The sequence below is a fragment of the Apium graveolens genome, chromosome 1 (genome assembly GCF_009905375.1).
Source record: "Apium graveolens cultivar Ventura chromosome 1, ASM990537v1, whole genome shotgun sequence".
Classification (NCBI taxonomy): Eukaryota; Viridiplantae; Streptophyta; class Magnoliopsida; order Apiales; family Apiaceae; genus Apium; species Apium graveolens.
The window spans coordinates 193,135,347-193,149,223 of NC_133647.1; the positions used below are offsets into that span (position 1 = coordinate 193,135,347).

General features: G+C 32.4%; 1 protein-coding gene, 1 long non-coding RNA gene and 1 other non-coding gene across 4 annotated transcripts; 1 reads left to right on the forward strand and 2 right to left on the reverse strand.

The window, feature by feature from the left end:
- The first annotated feature begins 1,807 nt into the window (after positions 1–1,807).
- LOC141723510 (uncharacterized) lies at positions 1,808–4,363 on the forward strand. 2 transcript variants are annotated; one of them, XR_012576296.1, is made up of 4 exons: positions 1,808–2,101; positions 2,274–2,484; positions 3,266–3,399; positions 3,895–4,363. It is a non-coding gene; the product is annotated as an uncharacterized LOC141723510 (long non-coding RNA). The 2 variants fall into 2 exon arrangements; XR_012576294.1 differs by having other exon boundaries at positions 1,808–2,484.
- Positions 4,364–5,735: 1,372 nt separating this feature from the next.
- Positions 5,736–6,119, reverse strand: LOC141714386 (uncharacterized). Its single transcript, XM_074517910.1, has one exon. It carries the CDS (start codon positions 6,117–6,119, stop codon positions 5,736–5,738), a length of 384 nt encoding a protein of 127 aa, XP_074374011.1.
- A 4,092-nt stretch (positions 6,120–10,211) lies between these two features.
- On the reverse strand, positions 10,212–10,291 carry TRNAL-UAG (transfer RNA leucine (anticodon UAG)). Its single transcript has one exon. It is a non-coding gene; the product is annotated as a tRNA-Leu (tRNA).
- Positions 10,292–13,877: the final 3,586 nt, after the last annotated feature.

Consider the following 13,877-nt stretch of genomic DNA (forward strand, 5'->3'; position numbering starts at 1 on the left):
CATACCTTGTGGTCGCAAGTAAGAATAAAGGAAAAGCTTGAGCATCTTGTAGTCACCAGTAAATCACTTGGTGATTTCATTGGTTTTCAGAAGCAAATGAATTATATTGTGTGGACATAAATATGCCACCTGTCCAATTCTTTTGAAGACTACAAAAGAAGCAAAGTGAATTTATATTCACTTGGTTATCTTCCTCAGCAACATAAGTATTTTTACGAGAGCTCCATTAAAGACATCATTTATTAAGTTTGTAAAGACAACGTTGTGCTGTCGAATTTATTGTAGCTAATCATTTGTTTGATTAGATTCTAGAAACCTCAAGGTTTATATTAATAAAACGATATATTCCTCCCATTATTTTGTGTCTGTTTTGATTTCGCATTTATAACGAAGAACTTGAAACGAATCGAAAAAGATTGTAGTATCATATTCAACCCCCCCTTCTACAATATTTTGGGACTAACTATTACTACTAGTTTCATAATTGATGTAGGTTGGGTTACTCGAGATGTCATTTTAATATTTTTTAGATTAAAGAATTTAAATATTCTATATATTAAACAATCTAAAAACAAAACAACTATTTTGATTAGCTCAGTTTTTGTTTCACAATCATGTTGTAGTTGACAGTTCAGGGGTTTGTCCCGACTGAGATTCAATATTTTTAAAAAAATTCACTTTATCGTCAAAAAATAACATAGACTTACCAAAATACAATTTGCGTGAGCAAAGATAATGGGCCTTGTAGATTGCGTCTAAGTCCTTGGAATTGTGAAAAGAATACCATTTTAACAAATTTATACGAGTATATCTGCACCACGAATCACCGTCCAGTCCAGTGTCATGGATCCAGAGTCATGGATCAGAGCAACTCCAATAAAATCCCAGCATATTTCTTAAAAATATTATTATAAATAAAAATTAAATTTAATGATTTAGGATATTTTTGGTTTACGTCAACTCTGACAACATTACTTATAAATTAGATCCTAGTAATATTTTATTATTATATTTAAACTCTAGTGGTGTATTTTAAATTAAAGGTGAGAGAAATAATTTTTTTACTATTAAAATTAAGATAAGGAATCTCTAGCGGTTATTTTTTAATAAAGTATAAGCGGAGGATGCTAATTTTAAGCAAATACTAACATGAAATGAATTAAAAGTAAACAGTAATCTGTTGAAACCATCAAAATATTGATTTTTGGAGCTCTAAATACGATCTTCGCCGTTGAAAATTTAGATACTGATGCAAAGAAGGCGTGGTTAAATTTTCAGGATGATCCAACGGTTGAAACTCCAGGAATCATAAAAACAAGTTGGCTGATTTGGGCAAAAAATTTCCTGCGAATTTTCAAGAAACTTTTGTTGTTATAATCTAATTCTATTCTATAGTGATTCAACTACTTCATCGATCATCCCTAAATTTGATACTCAAATCACTCGCACTACTAGAATTCGGTCCTTAGACATCGGTTGCTCAGACGACCGATGTTAAAATTCTTTTAGACATCGATTATTTCTAAAACAATGTTATTGCTTGTATTAGACATCGTTTGATAAGATAACCATTGTCGATAGTAATTTTAAAAAAAATGAAAAAAGTGAATTAGACATCAGTTTATAGAATAACCGTTGTCAAAGTGTTTTAAACATCAGTTTGAAACTACAACCGTTGTTAATGATTAATTTCAAAAAATTATAAAAAACACGCGTATACTCCCCCCATTATTTTCTAACTATTTTCCCCCTTCACAACAAAAATAATACCCCCGTTTATTTCCCAATTATTTCCCCAGCACCAAGATCTATTACCCTCTCTATCAGCTCTCTTCTTCCCGTATCTCTCTCCTCTCAGCTCTCTTCCTCTCTCTCTCTCTCTCTCTCTCTCTCTCTCTCTCTCTCCCCCTCCCTCTCTCTCTCTCTCTCCCTCCCTCTCCCTCCCTCTCTCTCATTCTCTCTCATATCACTCTCTCGTTATCTCTTATCTCTCTCTCTCTCTCTCTCTCGCTCTCTCTCTCTTTCTCTCTCGTTCTCTCTATCTCCCTGGCCATATTTCCATAGTTAAAACCCTAATTTATATCACCATCTCACATTGCAAGTAAATATAATTCCAATTAAACCCCAAATTGTAGATCTTCAATTAATCAAACTCCTGTTATGAGAAACCCTAATTTCTCGACCCGACTTGGATTAGTTTGTTCAATTGGGTTTTGTTTTCTTTATTAAGATTGAATTTTCAGTGTTCTTACTTTTTATTGGTTTTTCAACAGGTTTTGAAAAATCAGTACCCATCTCAAATTGGAGCTTTCGAAGCTTGTGGATGAGATTTACGAGAAAGTGAAGGAGAAAGAGAGTGGTGTTAGTGTTACTTCGGTGAAGAGTTTTGTGCTTCTTATTGGTCAAAGATCGTTTTACGGATTAATGAATGTGAATGCGGATGTGTTGGAGGATGGTTCTGAAGCATGCCTTTGGTATTGGGAGGTGAAATTTCGTACCTTTTGTTAAATTTGATTTGTTTAATTTATGTATGAGATAGTACTATAATTGTCAGTTTCATCATTTTTTTTGTTTACGGTATGAAATCCAATTGTTTCAATGGCTTTGGTAACTATGGTTATTTTGAGTTTGTTTGTCGCTGATGTTCACTTTTGGTACTAAACTGTATAAGCTATATTTTGTATTTGATATGTTTTTTATTGCATATATGAGGAGTATAGGATTTTGTTTACTATTGTAGCAATGATGGCGTAATTATTAAGGGTTATAAGAGTAAGAACAATGTTAAGGGTGATGTTGAAGTGGATGGTACTGGTGGAAAAAAGGGTGTGGTGAATAAGGGGTTTGAAAGAAATGATTGTTTGAAGAATCAATTTGAGGGTAATCAGAGTGCGCCTGTTAAGTTCGGGAGGAATAGGTCTCAAGAGAAGTATGAAATATTAGTTGATGGTGATGCAGAGGATATACCTAAGAAAAAGCAGAAGAGGGGAATTCGGTTAGACCCTAATGATCTTAGTAGTAAGCGTATGGATGATTCTGCACCTATTGCTACTGTTTACCCTCATCAGTGGCTAAAGTAAATGATTGTTCATATTGTTTAGCTTGTCAATTGATAAAATTTTTAGGTTTTAGGCTGTGTTTTGCTCTAGTTTGTTATATTATGTTGATTCTTATTTTGGGTTGTATATTTTTTTTACCTTTTTTAAGGTGTTGAACTTGAATATTTTTTTTGATGGTCTGTACAATGGTTGCATAACTTCTACAGAGACGGTTATGCTTGAGAAGCAGAGTTTGGATGAGTTCCTTTCTAGTATTGATATAGGGAAGACTGTTATTATTTCTTTGTCTCCCAAATCCAGGGCTTCCCTTGAAGAGTACTTTGAGCTTTCTTCCTTGAAGGTGTGCAATATTAAAGTTTGTAACTTATATAATTTTTCTAGTATGTTAAATGTTATATGATCAAGTATAGCATGAGTGTCAATATTATTTTTGTACTGTACATGTTTGTTAATTTGCACTCATGTCTTCTAATTTAAAAATGCAAAAAAAAAAGAATTGGTGCATATTGACAACATAATTTCTTAATAGTTCGACTTTTCTTCATATTTTAGGTGTTCAAAAGATTAACTACTTTTTTAGATTTTTAAGAGTTAAGACTCTGTTTGATACCTGCTGCAGCCGAGACTTAGTACTCATAGAATCTTGTAATGAATTTATTACACGTTACAAGCAAAGCCATTCGTCTGGTGATGATAAAAGTAAATCACTGGTACCCATGATATCCTCTGCATGTCTAGGTGTTCATTAATCTTTTTAGTTCTATTTGCTACCAAGCCTATGAGAGTTTTTAGTTCATCATCGTAACCGGATAACAATGTGTTATATATTTCTCAGGTTGGATATGCTATGCTGATAAAATGCGCGACTCCTATATTATGCCTTATATTTCTTCAGTTAAGAGCCCTCAATAAACAATATGACCAATCATTAAGCAACAGTTGATTCAGAAGATATCTATCAGGTGATTTTTTCTGTGTAATAAGGACATACTGTCACAATATGGAATGAGGTTTTTACCTGTTACTGCTTTATCTTCTGGTACCCAACCGGAAGGCGCACAGTTGCATACAACTTTTCTACCGCACAAGGCTTGGAAAAGTTTTAGGCGAGATATATATCCGTTTGTTGATCGGAAGCATGATAGAGAAAATTGGAGCTGACATGAAAAGAAGACTAACTCGCATGAAAAGGGCTGACTTGAGTACTAGGAATATGGTTGATTTTACACATTAGTTGTACTTATCACCAGAATGGTTTGTTTAGAATGATAAACATATTTGAGATTAGTTGTACACATTGAAAATTTGTTAATCTTGAATTCAATTGGGTAATAATATATATGTATTGGTTGAGTTTTGAGAATTAAATTTTTTCAGTATTGTGGTTAATGCATTGTCTAATATTCGATGTTAATATAGGGATATCAACACATGTAAAAAGGGAAATAACATCAATTCTAGAATAAACAACCGATCTCTATATTTAAAATTAACATTGGTTATATTAAAGAAACTGATGTTAAAACAGTTTTTTAACAATGGTTACATAGATAAGGCTGATGTCTAATCTGTCATTTGACATCATATTATATAAACCTCGATATCATTTAAAGTAACATACATCAGTTTATAATCTAGAATCGATGTTAATTCATATACGTAGCTTGTGTGCTATAGGTTTAAACATGCCTAATCTTCCTAATGTTGCAATTTTGAACTTCCAACACTCAATTATACAACAAAAATATGAATTAGACATCAGAAGTTTTCCAGAACCGTAGTGAAAGTTTGTCTTAGACATCGAGTAAAAACCGATGTCTATGAAAAAATACATTTAACATCAGTCATGAAGACATCGATTATTTTTTACATAGACATCGATTTTTAACCGATGTCTAAGGTGTTTTTTCTAGTAGTGTCGAAACATAACTCTTGATACAATGATAAAGTTTAGAAAGAAGAAAAAAAGAGAGAAAAAAGTAGGATTTTATTATAATATGACTTGTTCTCAATTACAATATAAGAGGGCTTATATAGCGACAACCAACATAATAAAGTAAAAAAAATATTATAATAATGAAACTATCAAATAATATAATATCATTATATATGTTAACAAAATGTATTGTGTTGAACAAAATAGAATTATCAAAATAAAATTTGCATGATCAAAGATAACGGGCCTTGTAGATAAGCGTCTAGGTCCTAGGATCTATGAACAGAATACCTTTTTGACAAATTGATACGAGTATATCGGCACCATGAATCACCGTCCAGTCCGGCAGGGAAAATCCAATAAAATCCTTGTTGAAAAATATTATTATAAACAAAAATAAATTTTACTGATTCAGGATATTTTATTTTATGTAAATTTCGACAACATTCTTTATAAGTTAGATCTCAGCAATATTTTATTATTATATTTAAATTCTAGTGATACATTTGAAATGTAGAAGGAGAGAGAGAATAAATCTTGTTTATTATTAAAATTAAGATAAGAAATCAGTAGTGATTACTTATAAATAAGGTATAAGTGGTGAATGCTAATATTTTAAGTAAGTACCAAGATGAACAGTGGCGTAGCCAGAAAATTAAGTCGGTGGGGTCAAAAAATTTCGTTGTCAAAATTTTTAAAAAGATTTAAAGAATTACATAAGACGTAAAGATACCATCACATCACTGTTTGCACAATTGTACTTGACGTTTTTTCATATTTTGAAAGCGTTGTAGGACTACTTCATTAGCGAATTCATCAAAAACATCTTTCTCAATATAGGTAACAAGACTGTCATTCAAAAATTGATCTCCCATTCGGTTTAGTAGTCGATTCTTCACAATTTTCATTGCAGAAAAGGCTCTTTCAACACTTGCAGTAATAATAGGTAAGGTCAATGCCAAATTGACAAGTAAATAAACCAAAGGATACACAAGACTTCTTTTGGTTTGAACCAAATTCTCAGCAAGAGAACCATTTTCATTTAATGATGAAAATTCAAGGGCTGAGCGCACATCAAGAATATAGGTGTCAAGTTGATTGTATAGTAGAACAAGATCCGTCATTGAGATATCTTGCGGCTATAACTGTGCAAAACGGATCAACTTTTCTTTCTCAAAGCAGAAAATAGATCATTTGGATTTAAACAGGTCACACAAAGAAGTAATTCTATGTTTGCCTCACTGAAATGATTATTAAGCTCCTGCATTTGTGAATCTATAGTGGCATAAAAGAATTCAACTTCATAATGATGTAAATTAGTAACCTGGTGAGTTTTGCGGCATGACCTTTCTTTCATTTGAAAGCTTTCATCCATACTCAAAATTTGAATACCCTGCTTCTCACAAAATGGACAAATTTCCACCTAGCAAATCATCCCAACCATCATATCTAAAAATCTGTAGCCTTTGTTTTGACAAGGTCACTAATCTCATAGCAATCACAATATCCTGATCTTTTCGTTGCAAGGAAATTGACAATTAATTTGTAATTCCCAACACTGTTTTCTTGAAATATAAGCTGAATATGAAGTCAAAGTTTTGCATTAATTCGAGTAAAGTTGAAGTTTCGGCCCTTTGCTCTGAATTTATGCTATCGTCAACAATGTTATCAAGAACATCCACAATAGACTCGAAAACTGTAATTAATGAAACAAGTGTACCGTAGTGTGAGCCCCAATGATTATCTCCTGGTCTTTTGAGAGTTGTTTATTGATTCAATCCATGTCCCGTCGTAAGTTCTGCAGTTTACAATTCTTGAGTTATATGAACAACTTGTTGTTCTCGAAGAGCATCTCTTCGTTTACAAGAAGCACCAACCATGTTTACTACATTTGACACCATGTTAAAAAGACTTCCAACATGAACATTATATTTGGAAATAACTATCAGTGTAAGTTGAAGTTGATGAGCAAAACAATGAATGTAATATGCAGATTCATTTTCCCTAATCATCAAAAAAATTTAACCCATTAAATTGTCTTCTCATATTGCTAGCTCCATCATAGCCATTCCCTCTAATCCTTGAGATACCTAATCCATTTTTAGCTAACAATGAATCAATTGATAACTTGAGTGAAGAAGCACTTGTGTCTTAAACATGGCAAATACCAATAAATCTCTCTACAACACATCCATTTTTATTAACAAAATGCAGCACAATTAGATGAAGTTGAAACTCCATTTTATGTAAGATTATTTAAATTTTAGTTTAGGATCTCGAATATCTAATTTGTTGGAATTCTTCTTGGTGGATGGACATAACAAGTCTTCTGATTTGTTTATTGGTTATGCTTACGTTTGGAACAGTTATCTTCAACTTAACTGAGTAATAAATTACTCCATTAATTATAGGCTTAAAGATGAACCTGAACCATATATTGTATATTTGATTTTATTGAAGGGATCAGAATAGATTGATGTTCATTAGTCTTTGTTAGTTGATTATGAAAGAAGATTTATTTTTTGAATAAATCATATTTGTTTTACTTGCAATAGTAATCCAGATATCTTTCTTTAAAGTTTGTGTTAAGATTTTGATTATAATCAAAATCGCACTTTAACGATTGTACCATAATAAGATCGCAAAACTGGTCATATAAAGCATACAACCAACATAACTTATATGTTTCGGAGTTTGGTTTATATTTATATTTCTCAAAAACCACAAACCAGGAACTGCGCACCTAATATATAAACATTATTATAATTTCATAAAATTGATAATAGACACAAATATCAATAGGGACCTGCACCGGAAGAACATATAATATGTAATAATAATTTGAAAAGATTGGGTATTGTAATGGTCTGTATCCAAGTGTCTTGTTAATAAATTGCTATTTCCGTACATAGATGCTTTTGTAATTCCAGATTCATGCAGTGCATGACACTGTCGGAGGCCATAAAAGTAGGAGTTCCTGGAAAGCAAAAGGCAAACGAACTGTGGACATAGTTTATTTTGAAAGTTTATCCCGTACAATCAAAAATCAAACTCACAATCTGAAACCCAACCTACAATATGAAACCGAACCCATTAACCATTTACATTGGCGGTTTTACACTTTTTCCGAAACCTGACCTTCCCATCCTAGCTGGTGTAATCTCTTCTATATATATTATGTCAACATGCCTATAAATTAATGAGCCATTTTATTTTCGTAAAATGATATATTTACCCGTATGTGTTTATTTCATTTTAAAAAATGTTATGAATGGGAATCAAACACGAGTATACTCATTCACTAATATATATCTTTATAACACTACACCAAATTTTCTACTTTGTACTTTTCATTGTACATATAATATATGAGTGTTGTGCAATACTGAGAAATTTTATTCAACTTTAAATATAATTCTTTTGTGGAGTTAATTTTAACAAATAAAATTTAGATATAAGTTCAAACATAATAAATTAACAAATTTATACCTTATTTATTAATCAATTTTAAGTTTAAAAACATGTTTCAAACTTTTTTTTATATAAATTAAAATCTAGAAATTCCTATATTTTTTAAAAATATACTATATATACGATAAGGTTCGATGGAGAGACATAAGCAGGCAAAACGTACAAAAATGTAATCTTATTTAATTTTTTGGAAACAATCTATTAATGAATATCTTGTAATCCGTTAATTGATTTTTATAAATTAGGCGTCCGTATTACATGTAATTTCAACTTCTTTGATTGTTTGTATATATATATATATATTGATGATTTTGACAAGGATAATCCAATTTACGGGTATGATTTGAACCATTGTTAAAGTTTCACTGGTGCATGTTTCTTATTCTTTATTTACAAGAAGAATATTTATACGTCACGGTTATCAAAAGTTGGTGTACTACTATTGAATTCAAAATCATAATATAACTTTTTTTTGAAAAAATACCAGAAATACTTTAGCTTAATTTGAATTCATAAATATAGATAATTTAAATTACGAGTTTGACAAATACATCTTATTAATAAGGAGGAATGCTTTTAATATATTATATCAATAAAATATGTTTCAATTCAATAATTAATATGTATCATTTGACAGTTATTAATTACATGTCGCCACCAACATTATACTACTTTAGTATCAGATCACTGAACTTGGACGAAAACATTCTCCATTCCAAATACGACAAGTTACAATGACCTTATACCGATAAATAGCGAACATATACAAATTATAATTATAATCAACATATTCTTACTCAAATATCAAATATAAACAAAATATCTATTATAAACAGAACCATCAAAGTCTCCAAAAAAATTTTGTAAATACTACATAATATTTCATCACTCAACGGTCTAAACAATTATTGAGTATAAATTATTTCAAGTAATATTTTTCGTATACTTCAAATAAAATTATGAAGAATTATATATATTATTTTTTTAACAAAACCCGTGAAAACTGTAATTTAAAAATTATTATATACCCTACACTACAAAATATTGCCAGAAAATGGCGCATGTCTCACACGAGTTATCATGCTGGCGTAAGCTGACCCACCAACAGTTTGGAGGTACATAAACTACACTATATTAAATTTGTCACTTGTCATTTCTTCATTAAATATAATTGCTTATGTGATAAACTCCAGTAACTTTTTTTAAATAAATTATTTATCCACTAAATCTCACTCCTACTTAAATATTTTTTCTTTCTCCACTATTTCTCTCTCTTTTTCATTTCCATACTTACTTAATTTCTCATTTATCTCATTTTTTCTTGATTACAATTGCAAATATTCTTTTTTACAAATATATTTTTTTAATTATTTATTTTAAGAAATTTTCAGAGTGAGTCTGCAGTGTCTAACCCAGAATTTAAGACGACATACAATAAATTAATAAGCACTTGAGTTATCCAATTGTATTCATCATTATAAATCTTCACTTAACATATTTGAATAAAATATAAAATATGTCTATTTATAATTATATATATTATTTCATAAATATATAATATGTCATCATTAATATGTATTTAAAAATTATAAATATATATATATATATTAATTTTTAATTATTAATTTAATCAAAATAAATATTAAATAACCGGACATGTGTCCGGAACTAATATATTAATAATATCTAATCGAGAACCAAATGAGCTTGGCAGCTATCTGACAAATAAAAATGTTCAAAAACAATGACAGCTGTGGGATTTGAACCCACGCCCTTTCGGACCAGAGCCTAAATCTGGCGCCTTAGACCACTCGGCCAAACTGTCTGATGAGGTTATAAATGTAATTACCATGTAAATATTATGAAGAAAAATATATTATAAAGAAAAATACTATTACCACTTAGCATATTCTTACCATACTGGAGTCTGGAAATTTTATTAATTACTGATATGTCAAATATAGTCATAATCTACTAGAGTTTACTTCCACCATAAAGGACAGTTTAGTTTTTTATTAATTAAGTTATCATTAAACAAAGATATATTATTGTACTGCTGACATTGTCCAAGGTTAGGCACAGATGAACTTCTTGTACGTACTATAATCCGGAAGGAATGTCAATACCCTTCTTTAATCTAAAATGTTGCGTGTTTACAATTTTGTACTCAAGACACGCACAGCAGATGTACGCACATTCATATTTTATGCCAGTGAAGTTGAATGTATGGAATCATTTATCAATTGCTTAAACCTGACATCAACGAAAGAAGCAGAACCTAGTAAGGAGGAATAATCCAAGTACATACTCGAAATTCGATATATATTCATTCCCTATATAAGTGTTATTCTCTGTGGTTTGACACGACCATTACACACATAGAGAGATCAATCCATCTTGAAACCGTACGTAGTTAATATTGATTCATCAATGGCATCTTCAGGTGCTATGCCTGTTCCTGCTACACCAACCATACACTACTCTTATCCGTCGCCTTGGTCTACCGGCCTTTGCGAATGCTGCACTGACATGCCAAGCTGTGCGTCTAATATGTTTTGCACTAATCTACTTTCAGTAATCATGTATGCGCATGCATAAACTCAGATTTTAGTAATTATGTTGCTAATAAAATTTTGTAATTTTTGTTCCTGGTTTAAGGTTGCTTAACATGGTGCTGTCCATGCGTCACTTTTGGTCGGATTGCAGACATTGTAGATAAAGGATCACCGGGTAGTCATACACACTCACTCACATGCATACTTACTGACTAGTTTTGTTAATTTATTGTCAGACTCTGTTTTAAGCGGGATATACATGTGTGTTTGGTTAATTTCTTGTTACTGACATTAATGAGCTTGTGCAGATTGTTGTATAAGCGGGTGTCTATATTTCTTAACAGCAATAACATGCTGCTCGTGCATCTATTCCTGCGTGTATAGGACTAAGATGAGAGAGCACTTCTTTTTAGCTGAAAGTCCTTGTGGAGATTGCGCCCTTAACTGCTGTTGCCAGTCTTGCGCCTTGTGTCAAGAATACCGCGAGCTCAAAAATCGCGGATTTGACATGGCCCTTGGTAATTTTAACCTTAACACACACAATATACACATACATTTAAGTGTCCAGGAGATTTACAAAACCTGAAATAAGCACATGATCAGTGTTTTTATATCAAAAGTTCGAATATGGAGCATTTTCAAGTTTTTAACATTCTCCAGACATCAAAAGTCCATACTAGTATATTATTGCTAAAAAAAATTGATGTCTACGTCTGTAGTCGTATAAAATACTTAATCAATTATGATGAAAATTAACTGTTTCGTTTGCCATTAATTTGGATATTTGTTGTTGTTTTTGGTGGTAAATATAGGATGGGAGGGAAATAAGGGACGACAAATTCGTGAAATTGGCATGACTATTCCTGTGTCTCCCACAAATATGACGAGATAAATCCAAACCAAGGCAAAAGATTAATCATATCTCTTTCGCATATGTCTTTACTTGAGGAAAAAGTACTTGAAATGGAGTTTTTCTCAACAAGGGACTTGATTAGTTAGGAGACAGAGTTCGGTAATTGAATTGTAACTAAATAATCTTGTGTATGTTTACGAGTGTGATTGTGAGTGATAGTTTTCGTCCATAGTCTGGGCTGCTGAGCTCTTTACAAATTAAGTTGGCTGGTAGCTACATATATTAATTAGATTATACATTATTTGCGGCATGGACCTTTTGTGTCGATTTATGTTTGATGAATCTGTGATCTTTATCTCGAAATGTAAGTCTAAACCGGGTTTACAATTGCTTAGCGTTTACCAAAATTAATCTAAGACATCAGTTGTTAGAGGTGTAGCAATGAGGGAGATTTTATAGCATATGTCATTTGTGTCTGTCAAGTAGGCAATACTTTCCGGTTAAATAACCGACGCAGAAGAGCTATTACTACGCATATATAAGTAAGAGTGTTAAGTTGTTTAAAATACCGACGCATATGTTCATTACACTAGCATCATCCTTTTGATAAATGCTGACATATAATTTTGGTAATTTAAAACGAATCCTTGGTAACCGACGTCTAAAATTCTTTAAAACATAACTTGTTATTTTATTGGTGGGAAAATTTAAATTCAAAAGCATTTAAATTGTGGAACTGCTTATAACTGCCAGCAGTTGGGGCCGTTGGGGCTGTGTGGGCTGCTGTGTGGGCTGCTGGGGCCGCGACCAGGCTCTCGGATATAGATAGGCATTTTCTGAATGTAATCTAAGTGTTATTATATACAAGTTCATATTATATTCTGCACTTGTATTATATGCTAGGCAGTAGGCAAAGTCTGTAAACATATTATATTGTTGGTCAATAAAAGGTTAAGCAGTCAGGCTCGTAAATCTGTTGTGTCGTTACATTTACTTGTTAATGAGACACACTTGCACATACAAATGAATCTTTGTTGTGCGTGGGTTTCATAGTTATATCTGCTGTGTTTGGGTTGCTGGGTGACAACCTCTCGAGAAGGCTGACTACTTGGGCGTTGGGCGACTGACAAGGCTTGAAGATTTTCTGGGGGGTGTCGTTGTCAACATATATGAGATGCCTATAGCGAATCAGGTTCAGATTATAAAGGAGGGCCTAGATGAATTCAAGACCACGATTGATTATCTTGTGAGGGTTATGAATGAGGGTTATGATGCCCAAATTCAGGCATTGCGTGTTGAACTAGTGTTGGTGAAGCGGGTTGCTGTCGCTAGTTCGTCGAGTGGAAGGGAAGGCCACTCAAAGTTAAAAATTATGGAGCCAAAATCTTATGATGGGGTGAGGGTCGCCAAGGATCTAGAAAATTTCTTATGCGACATGGAGCAATATTTCAGGGCTTCCCATATTGATGTTGCGGGAAAAGTTTCAATCACAAGTATGTACTTGGTTGGCGATGCAAAACTGTGATGGCGGACTCGTACTGATGGTGATGCGAGTGTGGACAAGCCGGAGATAACCACATTTGAGGTATTGAAGAATGAACTTAATGAGCAATTTATGCCACTTAATGCTTCTTGGCTTGCTAGGGAGAGTTTAAGGAATCTCAAACAAATGGGAACTATTCGAGATTATTTTAAAGAATTCAGTTCTTTGTTGCTAGATATAATCAATTTCTTGGCTGGACTGAAACCTTGGGCGCAGGAAGAATTGAGGCGACAGGCTGTGGGGGACTTGCCGACTGCTATCGCCGCTGTTGATGGTTTGGTTGACTATAAGCAGGTTGGTTTTCCATAACGCTGAAAGGGGTAAAAATAGTGACAAGAATCACAAGGGCGAGGACAAAAATAAGAAGAATGACAAGAAAAATGGCAATGGTGATGCCATGGAGAATAGGCAGCCTCAAGGATTTATGACAAGAGGTGCTTTATATGTGGGGGGGGGGGCA